Source organism: Neopsephotus bourkii, unplaced genomic scaffold (assembly GCF_033783945.1).
Source record: "Neopsephotus bourkii isolate Nb327-2 ecotype Australia unplaced genomic scaffold, CSIRO-AGI_Nbou_v1 NB_904, whole genome shotgun sequence".
Classification (NCBI taxonomy): domain Eukaryota; kingdom Metazoa; phylum Chordata; class Aves; order Psittaciformes; family Psittacidae; genus Neopsephotus; species Neopsephotus bourkii.
Genome location: NW_026901398.1, coordinates 373,035 through 393,666, shown reverse-complemented (window position 1 = coordinate 393,666; position 20,632 = coordinate 373,035). Strand labels below are relative to the sequence as shown.

General features: G+C 60.7%; 1 protein-coding gene across 1 annotated transcript; it reads left to right on the top strand.

Annotated features, from left to right (window-relative positions):
* Positions 1-515: 515 nt before the first annotated feature.
* Positions 516-20,632, top strand: LOC133214548 (sodium/potassium-transporting ATPase subunit alpha-2). Its single transcript, XM_061357509.1, has 23 exons — positions 516-584; positions 687-791; positions 1,646-1,705; positions 3,010-3,213; positions 4,750-4,863; positions 4,941-5,075; positions 5,169-5,286; positions 5,372-5,640; positions 6,465-6,663; positions 8,011-8,120; positions 8,198-8,332; positions 8,414-8,603; positions 11,125-11,300; positions 11,400-11,536; positions 11,609-11,759; positions 13,576-13,744; positions 13,835-13,989; positions 14,515-14,638; positions 16,857-17,002; positions 19,631-19,761; positions 19,855-19,956; positions 20,041-20,132; positions 20,489-20,632. The coding sequence occupies exons 1-23, from the start codon at positions 531-533 to the stop codon at positions 20,515-20,517; spliced, it is 3,105 nt and encodes a 1,034-aa protein (XP_061213493.1). The 5' UTR covers positions 516-530; the 3' UTR covers positions 20,518-20,632.

Below are 20,632 nucleotides of genomic sequence, written 5' to 3'. Positions count from 1 at the left end.
CCCCCCATAGCCCTAATGCCCCCCTTACTCACAGTGCCCCCCCATAACCACAATGGACCCCCCATAGCCCCAGTCCCCCCCTTTACTCACAGTGCCCCCCCATAACCACAGTGGACCCCCCATAGCCCCAGTCCCCCCTTTTGCTCACAGTGCCCCCCCATAACCACAATGGACCCCCCATGGCCCCAGTCCCCTGTTCCCTTACTCACAGTGACCCCCCATAACCACAACGGACCCCCCCATAGCCCCCTACAGTGCCCCCCTTACTCACAGTGCCCTCATAACCACAACGGAGCCCCCATGGCCCCAGTCTCCCCCCTTACTCACAGTGCCCCCCCCATAACCACAGTCCCTTACTCACAGTGATGCCCCCCCATAACCACAACGGACCCCCCATAGCCCCCTTACAGTGCCCCCCCCATAACCCCCTGCTCCCCTTAAACCCCCCCCCTCGTCGCCCCCCCCACCCCCCCATGCCCACGCTGCCACCGGTGCCTGCAGCCCCCCGGGTGCCCACGGTGACGCCCTCGATGATGCCCGTGGCCACCGTGACCCCCATGTTGGCCGTGACATCCATGCCCATGGTAATGCCCACGGCGGGGGCCGGTGCCGGGGCGGTGCCAGGGCCGCTGCGACCCCCGTCCCCCCCCCGAGCCCATGGTCCCCCCCCCAAACCCCCCCCACAGAGCGGCCGCGAGTACTCGCCCGCGGCCACCACGTCCGAGAATGGCGGTGGCAAGAGGAAGCAGAAGGAGAAGGAGCTGGATGAGCTCAAGAAGGAGGTGAACATGGTGAGTGCGAGCGGGCACCGGCACCGGCACCGCGATGGGCGCTGCCATGGCCATGGTGCCACCGCGCCGGGGATGGGTGCTATCATGGTGGCACCGCGCCAGGGATGGGCACTGCCATGGGCCTGGTGCCACCACACCTGGGATGGGCGCTGCCATGGCCATGGGGCCACCGTGCCGGTGATGGGCACTGCCATGGCCATGGGGCCACCGTGCTGGGGATGGGCGCTGCCATGGCCATGGTGCCACCACACCGGCGATGGGCGCTGCCATGGCCATGGTGCCACCGCTCCGGCAATGGGCGCTGCCATGGTGCCACTGCGCCGGGGATGGGCGCTGCCATGGCCATGGTGCCACCGCGCCGGGGATGGGCGCTGCCATGGCCATGGTGCCACCGCTCCGGCGATGGGCGCTGCCATGGCCACGGGGCCACCGCGCCAGCAATGGGCGCTGCCATGGCTATGGGGCCACCGCACTGGCAATGGGCGCTGCCATGGCCATGGGGCCACCGCGCCAGGGATGGGCACTGCCATGGTGCTACCGCGCCGGGATGGGCGCTGCCGTGGGCCTGGTGCCACCGCGCCGGGGATGGGTGCTACCATGGTGCCACCACGCCGGGACCCCACCCACCCACACCCCACCACCACCCCCAACCCCACACCCCCACCCCCCCACCCCACCCAACCACCCGATGGGTGCTGCCATGGCCATGGTGCCACCGCTTTGGGGATGGGTGCTACCATGGTGCCACCGCACTGGCAATGGGCGCTGCCATGGGCTTGGTGCCACCGCGCGGGCGATGGGCGCTGCCATGGGCCTGGGGCCACCACGCTCACACCGGTGCTGGGTGCCCGCAGGATGACCACAAACTGTCCCTGGATGAGCTGGGCAGGAGGTACCAGGTGGATCTGTCCCGGGTGAGATGGCAACAGCGGGCACTGGACATGGGGGGGCTCTGTTGTGGTGGTGGTTGTGGTGGCAGGGGGTGATGGGTGGGTGGTGTGGGGGCATTGAGGTGGGTCCATCCTGTCCCTATGGGGGCATTGAGGTGAGTCCTTCCTGTCCCTATGGGGGGCACTGAGATGGGTCCATCGTGTCCCTATGGGGGGCACTGAGATGGGTCCTTCCTGTCCCTATGGGGGGCACTGAGATGGGTCCAACTTGTCCCCATGGGGGCATTGAGGTGGGTCCTTCCTGTCCCTATGGGGGCGTTGAGATGGGTCCAACCTGTCCCCATGGGGGCATTGAGGTGGGTCCATCCTGTCCCTATGGGGGCGTTGAGATGGGTCCTTCCTGTCCCTATGGGTGGCACTGAGATGGGTCCCTCCTGTCCCCACGAGTGGCAAATGCCAACCTGTCCCTATGGGGGCATGAGTGGTCCAAACTTCCCCATGGGCACCAACATGTCCCTATGGGGGGCATTGAGATGGGTCCTTCCTGTCCCCATGGGGGCGTTGAGGTGGGTCCAACTTGTCCCTATGGGGGCGTTGAGATGGGTCCAACCTGTCCCTATGGGGGCATTGAGGTGGGTCCAAACTATCCCCATGGGGGCATTGAGGTGGGTCCAACCTGTCCCTATGGGGGGCATTGAGGTGGGTCCAACGTCCCAATGGGGGCATTGAGATGGGTACATCCTGTCCCTATGGGGGGCACTGAGTTGGGTCCAACGTCCCTATGGGGGGCACTGAGATGTCCATCCTGTCCCACAACCACCACCACAACCACCCCCAACAAACCATTGTGTCCCTATGGGGGCATTGAGGTGGGTCCAGCCTGTCCCAATGGGGGCGTTGAGATGGGTCCATCCCATCCCTATGGGAGGCATTGAGATGGGTCCAACGTCCCTATGGGTGGCACTGAGATGGGTCCATCCTGTCCCTATGGGTGGCACTGAGATGGGTCCTTCCTGTCCCTATGGGGGGCATTGAGGTGGGTCCAACCTGTCCCTATGGGGGGCATTGAGATGGGTCCAACGTCCCAATGGGGGCGTTGAGATGGGTACATGCTGTCCCTATGGGTGGCACTGAGATGGGTCCTTCCTGTCCCCATAAGTGACACCCATCCCTGTCCCCTCCTGCACCCCTGTCCCCATGGGTCACCATGGCCATACCCCATGTCCCACCCTCATAGCCCCACACATCCCCAGGGGACACAAGCACCCTTGGGGGGGGGGGACGAGCACCCCTGGGGACCCCGTTGTCACCGTGTCCCCATCCCGCAGGGCCTGACCAACGCGCGGGCGGCTGAGATCCTGGCTCAGGACGGCCCCAACGCTCTGACCCCCCCCCCGACCACCCCCGAGTGGGTCAAGTTCTGCCGCCAGCTCTTTGGGGGCTTCTCCATCCTGCTCTGGATCGGAGCCATCCTCTGCTTCCTGGCCTACGGCATCCAGGCCGCCATGGAGGACGAGCCCTCCAATGACAACGTGAGGCACAGGGAACAGCGGCACCACCGGGGATAGGGACACTGGGGGGCACCTGCATCCCTGAGGGGGGGCTGGGGTGGCATTGGGCATGGGCGCCCTGGAGTGGGCACAGGAACACTTGGGGGGCATCAGCATCAGTGGGTATGGGCATCCTTGGGGAGGGACATGGGTACCACTGAGCATGGGCATCCTTGGAGGGGGACATGGGTACCACTGAGCATGGGCATCCTTGAGGGGGACATGGGTACCACTGAGCATGGGCATCCTTGGAGAGGGACATGGGTACCACTGAGCATGGGCATCCTTGGAGAGGGACATGGGTACCACTGAGCATGGGCATCCTTGGAGGGGGACATGGGTACCACTGAGCATGGGCATCCTTGGAGAGGGACATGGGTACCACTGAGCATGGGCATCCTTGAGGGGGACATGGGTACCACTGAGCATGGGCATCCTTGGAGGGGGACATGGGTACCACTGAGCATGGGCATCCTTGAGGGGGACATGGGTACCACTGAGCATGGGCATCCTTGGAGGGGGACATGGGTACCACTGAGCATGGGCATCCTTGGAGAGGGACATGGGTACCACTGAGTATGGGCATCCTTGAGGGGGATAAGGACCCTTGGGGGCATGGGAACCACTGAGCATGGGCATCCTTGAGGGGGATAAGGACCCTTGGGGACATGGGTGTCACTGGGCATGGGCACCCTTGAGTGGGCACAGGAACACTTGGGGGGCATCAGCATCAGTGGGTATGGGCATCCTTGGAGAGGGACATGGGTACCACTGAGCATGGGCATCCTTGAGGGGGACATGGGTACCACTGAGCATGGGCATCCTTGGAGAGGGACATGGGTACCACTGAGCATGGGCATCCTTGGAGAGGGACATGGGTACCACTGAGCATGGGCATCCTTGAGGGGGACATGGGTACCACTGAGCATGGGCATCCTTGGAGAGGGACATGGGTACCACTGAGCATGGGCATCCTTGGAGGGGGACATGGGTACCACTGAGCATGGGCATCCTTGGAGGGGGACATGGGTACCACTGAGCATGGGCATCCTTGGAGAGGGACATGGGTACCACTGAGCATGGGCATCCTTGGAGAGGGACATGGGTACCACTGAGCATGGGCATCCTTGGGGAGGGACATGGGTACCACTGAGCATGGGCATCCTTGAGGGGGATAAGGACCCTTGGGAACATAGGGACCAGTGAGCATGGGCACCCTTGAGGGGGATAAGGACCCTTTGGGGCATGGGTGTCACTGGGCATGGGCACCCTTAAGTGGGCACAGGAACACTTGGGGGGCATCAGCATCAGTGGGTATGGGCATCCTTGGAGGGGGGCATGGGTACCACTGAGCATGGGCATCCTTGGAGGGGGACATGGGTACCACTGAGCATGGGCATCCTTAAGGGGGATAAGGACCCTTGGGGACATGGGTGTCATTGGGCATGGGCACCCTTGGGGGGCATGGGGTCCGTGGGCCATGGGCACAGTGGGGCTCACAGCACCTCTGGGTCCCAGCTCTACCTGGGGGTCGTCCTGGCCGCCGTTGTCATCGTCACCGGCTGCTTCTCCTATTACCAAGAGGCCAAAAGCTCCAAGATCATGGACTCCTTCAAGAACATGGTGCCCCAGGTAGGACCGGGCTGGGATGGGGACATCGGGGGTCCCGTGTGGGGCAGGGGTCCTTTAGGGCTCCGTGTCCCCATCAGCAAGCGCTGGTGATCCGCGAGGGCGAGAAGATCCAGATCAACGCCGAGAACGTGGTGGTGGGCGACCTGGTGGAGGTGAAGGGGGGGGACCGGGTGCCGGCCGACATGCGCATCATCTCCTCCCATGGCTGCAAGGTGGGTACCACGGGGGTGGTGATGGGGGGACCCCACAGTATGGGATGGGATGGGGATGGGGGAAGGTCCCAGCACCCACATCCATTGCCTCAGGTGGACAACTCCTCTCTGACGGGGGAATCGGAGCCGCAGACGCGCTCGCCCGAGTTCACCCATGAGAACCCATTGGAGACCCGCAACATCTGCTTCTTCTCCACCAACTGCGTGGAAGGTGGGGATGGGGGTCCCTGCCCCACACCTTGGGGGGGGTGTGACCCACAATAAGGGGTCACCATCCCCATGGTGCCCGCATCCAGGCACCGCGCGCGGCATCGTCATCTCCACCGGGGACCGCACGGTGATGGGGCGCATCGCGTCGCTGGCCTCGGGGCTGGAGGTGGGCAGGACGCCCATCGCCATGGAGATCGAGCACTTCATCCGCCTCATCACCGGCGTGGCCGTCTTCCTCGGCGTCTCCTTCTTCATCCTCTCCCTCATCCTGGGCTACACCTGGCTCGAGGCCGTCATCTTCCTCATCGGCATCATCGTGGCCAACGTGCCCGAGGGGCTCCTGGCCACCGTCACCGTACGGGGCCCTGGTGATGGGGTGGCACTGGGAGGGACTGGTGCAGTGCGGGCACTGGTTTCACTGGGAGGGAGGTGGTGGGTGGTGGTTCTACTGATGCACCAAACTGGTGCAGGGTGCTTGCTGGGACCCATAGGTACCCCCCAAGCTCCATAAGTGCCCTCCAAGCCCTATGGGGCAGGGGGCACTGGTTTTACTGGAAGGGAGGTGGTGGGTGCTGGTTCTACTGGTGCACCCATCCATGGTCCCTGGTGCACCCTAAGCCCTATGGGTGCCCCTTGAGCCCTATGGGTTCCCCCAAGCCCTGTGGGTGCCCCCTGAGCCCTGTGGGTGCCCCCAAGCTCTATGGGTGCCCCTTGAGACCTATGGGTTCCCCCAAGCCCTATGGGTGCCCCCAAGCCCTGTGGGTGCCCCCAAGCCCTCTGTGTGCCCCCTGAGCCCTATGGGTTCTCCAAAGCCCTATGGGTGCCCCCTGAGCCCTATGGGTTCTCCAAAGCCCTATGGGTGCCCCCAAGCCCTATGGGTGCCCCCTGAGCCCTATGGGTTCCCCAAAGCCCTATGGGTGCCCCAAAGCCCTATGGGTGCCCCCTGAGCCCTATGGGTTCCCCCAAGCCCTCTGGGTGCCCCCTGAGCCCTATGGGTGCCCCCAAGCCCTCTGGGTGCGCCCTGAGCCCTATGGGCTCTCCAAAGCCCTATGGGTGCCCTCAAGCCCTATGGGTGCCCCCTGAGCTCTATGGGTTCCCCCAACCCCTATGGGTTCCCCCAAGCCCTATGGGTTCCCCTGGGCCCTCTGGGTGCCCCCTGAGCCCTATGGGTGCCCCCAGGTGTGCCTGACGCTGACGGCCAAGCGCATGGCGCGCAAGAACTGCCTGGTGAAGAACCTGGAGGCGGTGGAGACGCTGGGCTCCACGTCCACCATCTGCTCCGACAAGACCGGGACCCTCACCCAGAACCGCATGACCGTGGCGCACATGTGGTTCGACAACCAGATCCACGAGGCCGACACCACCGAGGACCAGTCGGGTGGGTGCTCAGCACCCTGCCGCCAGCAGCCAACACCAGCACCCTGACCCCAACACCCAACACCAACACCCAACACCAACACCCTGACCCCCAACACCCTGACCCCAACACCCAGCCACCAACACCCAACACCAGCACCAGCACCCTGACCCCAACACCCAACACCAGCACCCTGACCCCAACCACCCTGACCCCAACACCCAGCCACCAACACCCTGACCCCAACACCCTGACCCCCAACACCAGCACCAGCACCCTGACCCCAAACACCCTGACCCCAACACCTTGACCCCAACACTCAGCCACCAGCACCCAACACCAACACCAGCACCCTGACCCCAACACCCAGCCACCAACACCCAACACCAACACCAGCACCCTGACCCCAACACCCTGACCCCCAACACCCAACACCAACACCCAACACCAACACCCTGACCCCCAACACCTTGACCCCAACACCCAACACCAACACCCTGACCCCAGCACCCAGCCACCAACACCCAACACCAGCACCCTGATCCCAAACACCCAACTGCAGTCACCCCAATCCCAAACATTCTGAACCAAAACACCCAATCCCAAACACCCCAAACCCAACCACCCTGTCCCCAACACCCTGACCCCAAACACCCCAACCCCAAACACCCAACACCGAACACCAACATCCTGACCCCAACCACCCTGACCCCAACAGCCAGCCACAAACACCTAACACCAACACCCTGACCCCAACACCCTGAGCCCAAACACTCAACACCAACACCAGCACCCTGACCCCAGTTACCCCAATCCCAAACACTCTGAACCAAAAGACCCAACACCAGCACCCTGACCCCAACACCCTGACCCCAAACACCTCAACCCTAAACACCCAGCCACAAACACCCAACACCAACACCAGCACCCTGGTCTCAAACTCCGCCACACCCAACCCCACACCCACCCAAACACAAAAACACCCAACACACACCCAAAGCCACAAACACCCAACACCAACACCCTGACCCCAACACCCTGACTCAAACAAACATCCAGCCACAAACACCCAACCCCAACACCCTGACCCCAAACACAACCCCAAACACCCAACAGCAACACCCTAATGCAGCCCAGAACACCTCAACTGCAAACACCTTGACCCCAAACACCCAATGCAAAACACCCTGACCCCAAACACCCCAATCCCAAACACCCCAACCCCAGGAGCCCCCAACCCTTCCCCACCCCTGTTCCCACCCTTTGGCCCCCTCCCACCCTGCACCCCCCATGAGCACCCTGTGGACCTCTGGGGGGTGCCCCCAGCACCCTTGGGGGGGGTCCCCTTGGTGCTGATGCCTCCCACAGGTGCCACCTTTGACAAGCGCTCCCCAACCTGGGCGGCCCTGGCGCGCATCGCGGGGCTCTGCAACCGCGCCGTCTTCAAGCCAGGCCAGGAGAACATCTCCATCTCCAAGGTGGGTGCCCCCCCAATGTGTGTCCCCCCCCATCATCACCCTACAGGGGTCCCCATGGGTGTCTATGCCCCACACAGCGGGACACAGCGGGGGACGCCTCGGAGTCGGCGCTGCTCAAGTGCATCCAATTGTCCTGCGGCTCCGTGAAGAAGATGCGGGACCGGAACCCCAAAGTCACCGAGATCCCTTTCAACTCCACCAACAAGTACCAGGTGTGGGGGATAGGGGTCGGTGGTACCGGGGCAGGGAGGTTGTGGTACCCAGCACCGATGCCGTATCCCTGTGTGCCGTAGCTCTCCATCCACGAGCGGGAGGAGGACCCCCAGGGTTATCTGCTGGTGATGAAGGGAGCCCCCGAGCGCATCCTGGACCGGTGCTCCCGCATCCTGCTGCAGGGTCAGGAGGTGCCGCTGGACCAGGAGATGAGGGAAGCGTTCCAGAACGCCTACCTGGAACTGGGGGGGCTCGGGGAGCGTGTGCTGGGTGAGCGGCAGTGGGATCTTGGCATGGGGATGGGGGGCAAGGAGAATGCAGTGGCAATAGGGGTGGAGAGGGTGTGGATGGGGGGGACATAAGGGCATGGGGACATGGAGGATGTAGGGATGTAGGGATATGGTGATGTGGAGGGCATAAGGGTATGGGAGAAATAGGGGCATGGACATGGAGGACATAAGGATGGGAGGACATAGGGACATGGAGGACATAAGGATGGGAGGACATAGGGACATGGAGGACATAAGGATGGGAGCACATAGGGATGTGGAGGACATAGGGATGGGAGCACATAGGGACATGGAGGACATAAGGATGGGAGGACATAGGGACATGGAGGACAGAAGGATGGGAGCACATAGGGACATGGAGGACATAAGGATGGGAGCACATAGGGACATGGAGGACATAAGGATGGGAGGACATAGGGACATGGAGGACATAAGGATGGGAGGACATAGGGACATGGAGGACAGAAGGATGGGAGGACATAGGGACATGGAGGACAGAAGGATGGGAGGACATAGGGACATGGAGGACATAAGGATGGGAGGACATAGGGACATGGAGGACAGAAGGATGGGAGGACATAGGGACATGGAGGACAGAAGGATGGGAGGACATAGGGACATGGAGGACATAAGGATGGGAGCACATAGGGACATGGAGGACATAAGGATGGGAGGACATAGGGACATGGAGGACAGAAGGATGGGAGGACATAGGGACATGGAGGACAGAAGGATGGGAGGACATAGGGACATGGAGGACATAAGGATGGGAGCACATAGGGACATGGAGGACAGAAGGATGGGAGCTCATAGGGACATGGAGGACATAAGGATGGGAGGACATAGGGACATGGAGGACAGAAGGACGGGAGGACATAGGGACATGGAGGACATAAGGATGGGAGGACATAGGGACATGGAGGACATAAGGATGGGAGGACAGGGACATGAGGACAAAGGAGGGAGGACATAACAAACAAAAACAAACAAGGACAAAGGATGGAGGACAAGGGACATGGAGGACAAAGGATGGGAGCATAGGGACATGGAGGACAAAAAACAAACAGGATGGGAGGACATAGGGACATGGAGGACAAGATGGGAGGACATAGGGACATGAAGGACATAAGGATGGGAGGACATAGGGACATGGAGGACATAAGGATGGGAGGACATAGGGACATGGAGGACAGAAGGATGGGAGGACATAGGGACATGGAGGACATAAGGATGGGAGGACAGGGACATGAAGGACATAAGGATGGGAGGACATAGGGACATGGAGGACATAAGGATGGGAGGACATAGGGACATGAAGGACATAAGGATGGGAGGACATAGGGACATGGAGGACAGAAGGATGGGAGGACATAGGGACATGGAGGACATAAGGATGGGAGGACATAGGGACATGGAGGACATAAGGATGGGAGGACATAGGGACATGGAGGACAGAAGGACATGGACACATGAAGGAAATAGAAGACATATGGGTGCTGGGATGTGGTGCACGGGGTGTGAAGGACCTGGGGATGAGGTGGACACGGAGCCATGGTGTGAGGTGGCAGAATTTGGGGACATGGGGTACATAGGGACGGGTTGTGGTGAGGATGTGGAGGAAGAGGGTGCCATTGTGTGCCATTGGATACCATTGTGTGCCATTGGGTACCATTGGGTGTCACTGGGTGCCATTGGGTACCATTGGGTACCATTGAGTGCCATTGGGTACCATTGGGTGACACTGGGTGCCATTGTGTACCGTTGAGTGCCGCTGGGTACCATTGGGTACCATTGGGTGCCACTGGGTGCCATTGTGTACCGTTGAGTGCCACTGGGTACCATTGGGTACCACTGGGTGCCATTGGGTACCATTGGGTGCCACTGGGTAGCATTGGGTACCATTGGCTGTCACTGGGTGCCACTGGGTACCATTGGGTGCCGTTGGGTGCCATTGGGTGCCGTTGGGTGCCATTGGGTGCCATTGGGTACCGCTGGGTGCCATTGGGTGTCACTGGGTGCCATTCGGTACCATTGGGTGCCATTGGGTGCCATTGGGCACCATTGGGTGCCATTGGGTGCCACTGGGTGCCATTGAGCGCCATTGGGTACCATTGGGTGCCATTGGGCGCCATTGGGTACCATTGGGTATCATTGAGTACCATTGGGTGCCATTGGGTGCCACTGGGTACCATTGGGTGCCATTGGGTACCATTGGGTGCCACTGGGTGCCATTGTGTACCGTTGAGTGCCGCTGGGTGCCATTGGCTACCATTGGGTATCATTGAGTATCATTGGGTACCATTGGGCGCCATTGGGTACCGTTGGGCACCATTGGGAGCCATTGGGAGCCATTGGGCACCATTGGGAGCCATTGGGCACCATTGGGCACCATTGGGTGCCATTGGGTACCATTGGGTGCCATTGGGTGCCATTGGGTACCACTGGGTGCCATTGGCCACCATTGGGTGCCATTGGGTGCCCTTGCATTCACCACCCCGCAGGGTTCTGCCACCTCTACCTGCCCCCGGACAAGTTCCCGCGGGGGTTCCGCTTCGACGCCGACGACGTGAACTTCCCCACCGACAACCTCTGCTTCGTGGGGCTCATGTCCATGATCGACCCCCCCCGCGCCGCCGTCCCCGACGCCGTCGGCAAATGCCGCAGCGCCGGCATCAAGGCGAGACCCAGACCCCCTCTCCATGCACCCCAACCCCACCAATGGGGTCCCTCCCCGCTGCTCCAAGCCTCATCCCTCTCTCTGTGACCCTCCCCATAGGTGATCATGGTGACCGGGGACCACCCCATCACGGCCAAAGCCATCGCCAAAGGGGTCGGCATCATCTCCGAGGGCAACGAGACCGTGGAGGACATCGCGGCGCGGCTCAACATCCCCGTCAGCCAGGTCAACCCCCGGTGCGTGGGGGGGCTATGGGGAAGGGGGGTACCGGGGGTCCTTGGTCCCCCCACTGATGCCCGGTGCCGCAGGGAGGCCAAGGCCTGCGTGGTTCACGGCTCTGACCTCAAGGACATGAGCTCGGAGCAGCTGGATGAGATCCTCAAGAACCACACCGAGATCGTCTTCGCCCGCACGTCCCCGCAGCAGAAACTCATCATCGTGGAGGGCTGCCAGAGACAGGTCCCCATGGCCACCATGGCCCCATCCCATGGCCCCATCCCATGGCCCCATCCCATGGCCCCCATCCCATGGCCCCCATGGCCCCATCCCTTGTCCTCTGATGTCCCCATCCTGTGGCCCCCATGGCCCCCATCCCATGGCCACCATGGCCCCCATGGTCCCATCCTCTGTCCTCTGATGTCCCCATCCCTTGTCCCCCATGTCCCCATCCTGTGTCCTCTGATGTCCCCATCCTGTGGCCCCCATGGCCCCATCCCATGGCCCCCATGGCCCCATCCCATGTTCTCCGATGTACCCATCTCATGTCCCCATCCCATGTCCTCTGATGTCTCCATCCCATGTCTTCTGATGTCCCCATCCCATGTCCTCTGATGTCCCCATCCCATGTCCCCCATGTCCCCATCCTGTGGTCTCCATGTCCCCATCCTGTGGCCTCCATGTCCCCATACTGTGTCCCCCATGTCCCCATCCCGTGTCCTCCGATGGCCCCATCCCATGTCCCCCATGTCCCCATCCCGTGTCTTCTGCTGTCCTCATCCTGTGTCCTCTGATGTCCCTATCCCATGTCCCCCATGTCCCCATCCCGTGTCCTCCGATGGCCCCATCCCATGTCCCCCATGTCCCCATCCTGTGTCCTCTGATGTCCCCATCCCGTGCCCTTTGATGTCCCCATCCCATGCCCCCATGTCCCTGTCCTGTGTCCTCTGATGTCCCCATCCCATGCCCCCATGTCCCTGTCCTGTGTCCTCTGATGTCCCCATCCTGTGTCCCCCATGTCCCCATCCTGTGTCCTCTGATGGCCCCATCTATTGTCTACTGATGTCCCCATCCCGTGTCCATTGATGTCCTCATCCCATGTTCTCTGATGTCCCCATCCTGTATCCTCTGTCTCCATCCCATGTCTCCCATGTCCCCATCCTGTGTCCATTGATGTCCCCATCCCGTGTCCTCTGATGTCCCCATCCCTGTGTCCCACAATGTTCCTATACCCCTGCGTTGCTCCATGGTGTCCCCATCCCCATTGCATCCCCATCCCCATGCTGTCCCAATGCCCTGTGGTGTCCCCATCCCCATGCTGTCCCCATCCCCATGCAGTCCCCATGCTCTGTGGTGTCCCTGTGGTGTCCCCATGGTGTCCCCATCCCCACTGCATCCCCAGCCCCATGCTGTCCCCATCCCCATGCTGTCCCCATAACCATGGTGTCCCCATCCCCACTGCGTCCCCATCCCCATGCTGTCCCCATCCCCATGCTGTCCCCATAACCATGGTGTCCCCATCCCCATGCTGTCCCCATCCCCATGGTGTCCCCATCCCCATGCTCCCCATCCCCATGGTCTCCATCCCTGTGCTCTCCATCCCCATGGTCCCCATCCCCATGGTTCCCCATCCCCATGCTCCCCATCCCCATGCTCCCCATCCCCATGCTCCCCATCCCCATGCTCCCCATCCCCATGGTCCCCATCCCCATGGTTCCCATCCCCATGGTCCCCATCCCCATGCTCCCCATCCCCATGGTTCCCCATCCCCATGGTCCCCATCCCCATGCTCCCCATCCCCATGCTCCCCATCCCCATGGTTCCCATCCCCATGCTGTCCCCATCCCCATGCTGTCCCCATGCCCAATGCTGTCCCTATGTTGTCCCCATCCCCACTGCATCCCCATCCCCATGCCCCACGCTCTCCCTATGTTGGCCCCATCGTGTCCCCATGCCCCATCCCCACAGTGCCTGACCCCCCCTATCCCCAGAGCACCATCACTCTGTGGATGGTCCCCACCACGGGGTCCCCCCCTCACCCTCCTCCCCGTGCCCCAAGGGCGCCATCGTGGCGGTGACCGGGGACGGCGTCAACGACTCCCCGGCCCTGAAGAAGGCCGACATCGGGGTCGCCATGGGCATCGCCGGCTCCGACGTCTCCAAGCAGGCGGCCGACATGATCCTATTGGACGACAACTTCGCCTCCATCGTCACCGGCGTGGAGGAAGGTCCCTGCCCCATAGGGACATCCCGATGGGATCAAGGGGGAGGTTCGGGGTTTGATGACGCCCCGTTGGTGACCATCCCCGTGCCCTCAGGCCGCCTGATCTTTGACAACCTGAAGAAGTCCATTGCCTACACCCTGACCAGCAACATCCCCGAGATCACCCCCTTCCTGCTCTTCATCATCGCCAACATCCCCCTGCCCCTGGGCACCGTCACCATCCTCTGCATCGACCTGGGCACCGACATGGTGGGGATGGGGGGGGCAATGGGCGATGGGGGTGATAATGGGTGATGGGGGTGACAATGGGCAACGGTGACAATGGGTAATGAGGGATGACAGTGGGCAATGGGGGTGACAATGGGTGATCGGGGTGACAACGGGCAATAGGAGTGACAATGGATGATGGTGACAATGGGCGATGGGGGTGACAATGGGTGATGGGGGGTGACAGTGAGGGGTGACAATGGGTGATGGGGGTGACAATGGGGGTGACAATGGGCGATAGGGGTGACAATGGGTGATGGGGGTGACAATGGGTGATGGGGGTGACAATGGGTGATGGGGGTGACAATGGGTGATGGGGGTGACAATGGGCAATGGTGACAATGGGTGACGGGGGTGACAGTTGGGGGGTGACAATGGGTGACAATGGGGGGTGACAATGGGCGATGGGGGTGACAATGGGCGATGGGGGTGACAATGGGTGATGGGGGTGACAATGGGGGTGACAATGGGTGATGGGGGGTGAGCGGGTGCTGATGTCCCCCCCAGGTCCCCGCCATCTCCTTGGCCTACGAGGCGGCCGAGAGCGACATCATGAAGCGGCAGCCGCGGAACCCGCGCACGGACAAGCTGGTGAATGAGCGGCTCATCAGCATGGCCTACGGGCAGATCGGTGAGGGCACCCATGGGGGCTGCGGGTGGATCGGTGATGGGCACCCATGGGTGCTATGGGCAGATCATTGAGGGGCACCCATGGGTGCTATGGGCAGATCAATGAGTTGTACCCATGGGGGCTGCGGGTGCTGTGGGTGGATCGGTGACGGGCACCCATGGGTGCTATGGGCAGATCAATGAGGGGTACCCATGGGTGTTATGGGCAGATCAGTGATGGGCACCCATGGGTGCTGTGGGGGCTGTGGGTGGATTGGTGAAGGGCACCCATGGGTGCTATGGGCAGATCAATGAGGGGCACCCATGGGTGCTATGGGAATATCAATGAGGGGCACCCATGGGTGCTATGGACAGATCAATGAGGGGCACCCATGGGTGCTATGGGCAGATCAGTGAGGGCACCCATGGGTGCTGCGGGTGGATCGGTGACGGGCTCCCATGGGTGCTATGAGCAGATGGATGAGAGGCACCCATGGGTGCTATGGGAAGATCAATGAGGGGCACCCATGGGTGCTATGGGCAGATCAATGAGGGGCACCCATGGGTGCTATGGGAAGATCAATGAGGGGCACCCATGGGTGCTATGGGCAGATCAATGAGGGGCACCCATGGGTGTTATGGGCAGATCAATGGTGGGTATCCATGGGTGTTACAGGCAGATCGGTTAGGGCACCCATGGGTGCTGTGGGGGCTGTGGGTGGATCGGTGAAGGGCACCCATGGGTGCTATTAGCAGATGGATGATAGGCACCCATGGGTGCTATGAGCAGATGGATGAGAGGCACCCATGGGTGCTATGGGCAGATCAATGAGGGGCACCGATGGGTGCTATGGGCAGATCGGTGATGGGCACCCACAGGTACTACAGGCAGGTTGGTGAGTGCCACTGCAGCACCCATTGGTGACCCCAGGGCACCCAGTAGTGATCCCAAAGTGCTGATCCCTCATCTCAGGGTGCCAATCCGCAATCCCATGGTGCCAATCCCAGGATGCTGATCCCTCATCCATGGTGCCAATCCCGGCATCCCAATCCCTGATCCCATGGTGCCAATCCCTTATCCCAGGGTGCTGATCCCAATCCCCAGGTGCCAATCCCTGATCCAGTGGTGCCAATCCTGGGATGCCAATCCCTTATCCCAGGGTGCCAATTCCTGATCCCAGAGTGCTGATCCCTTATCCCATGGTGCCAATCCCATGGTACCAATCCCTGATCTCATGGTGCCAATCCCTGATCCCATGGCCCCAATCCCTGATCCCATGGTACTGATCCCTGATCCCACAGTACCAATCCCTTATCCCATGATCCCAATCCCTGATCCCATGATTGGAATCCCTGTTCCCATGGTGCCAATCCCTGATCCCAGGATGCTGATCCCAATACCCACGTACCAGTCACTGATCCCAGGGTGCCGATCCCTTATCCCATGATCCCAATCCCTGATCCCCTGGTACCAATCCCTGATCCCATGGCCCCAATCCCTGATCCCATGGTACCAATCCCTGATCCCAGGATGCTGATCCCAATCCCCTGGTACCAATCCCCGATCCCATGGTCCCAATCCCTTATCCCAGTGTGCCAGTCCGTTATCCCCTGGTACCAATCCCTGATCCCATGGTCCCAATCCCTTATCACATGGTACCGATCCGTGATCCCAGGATGCTGATCCCAATCCCCTGGTACCAATCCCCGATCCCATGGTCCCAATCCCTTATCCCAGTGTGCCAGTCCATTATCCCCTGGTACCAATCCCTGATCCCATGGTTCCAATCCCTTATCCCATGATCCCAGTCCCTGATCCCATGGTACCAGTCCCTTATCCCAGTGTGCCAGTCTGTTATCCCCTGGTACCAATCCCCGATCCCATGGCCCCAGTCCCTGATCCCAGGATGCTGATCCCAATCCCCACGTGCCAATCCTTGATCCCATGGTGCCAATCCCTGATAACCAGGGTGCCAATCCCTTATCCCATGGTACTGATCCGTGATCCCATGGTGCCAATCCCTGATCCCATGGTACCAATCCCTTATCCCATGGTCCCAATCCCTGATCCCATGGTCCCAATCCCTGATCCCAGTGTGCCAGCCCATTATCCCATGATCCCAGTCCCCAATCCCCTGGTACCGGTCCCAGTCCCCGGCTGCAGCCCCCAGGCTCCCACCGCCCTCTCCCAGGGCACCGCTGCCGTTCCCCATGCCCTGAGCCCGCTGCTCCCCCTGCAGGGATGATCCAGGCCCTGGGCGGGTTCTTCACCTACTTCGTGATCCTGGCGGAGAACGGGTTCCTGCCGGGGACGCTGCTGGGGATCCGCCTGGCCTGGGACGACCGCTCCACCAATGACCTGGAGGACTCCTACGGGCAGGAGTGGGTGCGTGGGACCAGAGGGATTGTGCGGGGGGGGGACATCCACACAGGGGTGCAGGTGTAAGGAGCACACACATGGGGCACACACATACAGCACACATAGGGGCACGTGTGGGGCAACACACATGGGGCACACACACATCACACACATGGGTGCACACATAGGGAACACACACATGGGTGCAGACACACACACATGTATGCACACATGGGGCACACATGCACATGCATGGGTGCACACACAAACACATGGGGCACACACACAGGTGCAGACACGCACACATGTATGCATACATGGGGCACATATGCACACACATGAGGCACACATGGGGCACACATGCATACACATGGGCGCACAAATGGGGCACACACATGTATGCACACATGGGGCACACATGCACACGCATGGGTGCACACACACACACATGTATGCACACATGGGGCACACACATGGAAGCACACACACACACATGGCTGCAGACACACGTCACACACACACACATCACACACATGGGTGCACACATGGGGCACACACATGGGGCACACACACACACATCACACACATGGGTGCACACATGGGGCACACACACACACATCACACACATGGGTGCACACATGGGGCACACACACACATCACACACATGGGGCACACATGGGTGCACACACACACGTCACACACACGGATGTGCACACACACACACGGCTGCAGACACACGTCACACACACGGATGCACACATGGGGGCACACACACACACACAGGTGCAGACACACATACGTCACACACACACATCACACACATGGGTGCACACGTGGGGCACACACACAGACATCACACACATGGGGGCAGACACACACACGTCACACACACACGTCAAACACATGGGTGCACACGTGGGGGCACACACACACACGGATGCAGACACACACACGTCACACAGACACACATCACACACATGTCACACACGTCACACACACGTCACACACACATGTCACACGTGTCACACACACACGTGCACACACGTGTTCCACATCCTCCTGCCTCAGCCCCACACCCATCCATGCTCTGCTGTGCAGCCTGCACTGATCCTATCCCCACCCGTGTGTCCCTGTCCCATCCCCCATGCCCGTGCCCATGTCCCGTGTCCGTGCCCCATGTCCCTGTCCCATGTCCATGTCTGCATCCATCTCCCCATGCCCATGTTCCTGTGTCCTGTATCCCGTGTCCATGTCTCTGTCCATGTCCCTATGTCTATGTCCCATGTCCCATATCCCATATTCCGTGTCCATGTTCCCATATCCCATGACTGCATCCCATATCCCATGCCCTGTGTCCCTGTCCTGTATCCCATATCCCATACTCATGTTCCCATATCCCATGACTGTGTCCCATGTCCTGTGTCTGTGTCCTGTATCCCATATCCCATATCCATGTTCCCCTAGCCCATGACTGCATCGCATGTCCCACGTCCTGTATCCCATATCCCACATTCATGTTCCCCTATCTCGACTGCATCCCATGTCCCATATCCACGTCCCTATCCCATATCCATGTCCCCCTACCCCACACCTGCCTCCCATGTCCCAAATCCCGTATCCCATATCCATGTTCCCTTATCCTATGACTGCATCCCATCTCCCATATCCATGTCCGTATCCCATATCCCATATCCATGTTCTCCTATCCCATGCCTGCATCCCATCTCCCATGTCCCTATCCCATATCCATGTCCCCCTATCCCACGCCTGCATCCCATCTCCCATATCCACGTCCATATCCCATATCCAAGTTCCCCTATCCCATGCCTGCATCCCATGTCCCATGTCCTGTATCCCATCTCCCAAATCCACATCTGTATCCCATATCCATGTTCCCCTACCCCACGACTGCATCCCATCTCCCATATCCACGTCCCTATCCCATATCCATGTTCTCCTACCCCATGCCTGCATCCCATGTCCTGTATCCCATATCCCATATCCATGTTCTCCTATCCCATGCCTGCATCCCATCTCCCATATCCATGTCCGTATCCCATATCCACGTTCCCCTATGCCATGACTGCATCGCATGTCCCATGTCCTGTATCCCATATCCATGTTCCCCTATACCATGCCTGCATCCCATCTCCCATATCCATGTCCCTATCCCATATCCATGTTCCCCTATCCCATGACTGCATCCCATGTCTCAATGTCCTGTATCCCATATCCCATATCCCATATCCATGTTCCCCTATGCCATGATTGCATCCCATCTCCCATATCCACGTCCGTATCCCTTATCCATGTTCTCCTATCCTATGACTGCATCCCATGTCCCATGTCCTGTATCCCATATCCCATATCCATGTTCCCCTATCCCATGACTGTATTCCATCTCCCATATCCACGTCCATATCCCATATCCATGTTCCCCTATCCCATGACTGCATCCCATGTCCCATGTCCCTATCCCATATCCATGTCCCCCTACCCCACGCCTGCATCCCATCTCCCACATCCCGTATCCCATATCCATGTTCTCCTATCCGATGACTGTATCCCATCTCCCATATCCATGTTCCCTTATCCTATGACCGCATCCCATAATATCCACTCCCTCTCCCACCTCCCTCCCCTGCCCATGCCCAGACCTACGAGCAGCGCAAGGTGGTGGAGTTCACGTGCCACACCGCCTTCTTCGCCAGCATCGTGGTGGTGCAATGGGCCGACCTCATCATCTGCAAGACCCGCCGCAACTCCGTCTTCCAGCAGGGCATGAAGTGGGTGCCCCCCCCCTTTAACCCCCCTCAAGCAGCACCCATGGGTGCCCCCCCCCCCGCACCCACCCGCTCCCCTCTGCACCCCCACAACAGGAACAAGATCCTCATCTTCGGGCTGCTGGAGGAGACGGCGCTGGCCGCGTTCCTGTCCTATTGCCCCGGCATGGGGGTGGCCCTGCGCATGTACCCCCTCAAGTGAGCTGGGAGCAAAGGGGGGGGACCCGCACCCATGGGTGCTCCCCCCGCGTCACCCCCATTCTAACCCCTTGTCCCATTCAGGGTCACTTGGTGGTTCTGCGCCTTCCCCTACAGCCTCCTCATCTTTGCCTATGATGAAGTGCGGAAGCTCATCCTGCGCCGGTACCCGGGCGGTGAGTGGGGACCCCAGAACCCCCCTCATAGGACCCTAAACACCCCCATAGACCCCAGACCCCCAACCCCATCACGTGGAGCTCAGCCCCCCCCCAATTGGGATCCATCCCCCAAATCCCCCATTTTCAAGCCACCCCCCCCAAGTACCCAACGCACCCCAATAATGGCACAGCCCCCCCCCCCCAAAGCATCCTCAGGGTTAGGGAGGTCTGAAGGGACCCACAGGGGGATGGGGGCACCCTATAAGCATAAGGGGTTGGGGGTGAAGGAGGGTGAGGGGAAGCAGAAGCCCCATAGGAGAAGGGGAGAGCCAGGAGGGGTGGGGGGCACCCCCCTGATGCCCTCCCCATTGCAGGCTGGGTGGAGAAGGAGACCTACTACTAAGAGGCTGTGGGCCCCCCATCACCCCCTGTGCACCCCCAAACTAACCCCGGGGGGGGGGGGGGGGGCACCCTCTGCTCCCCCCCCCTCATGGGGCACCCACAGGGCCCCGCCCCCC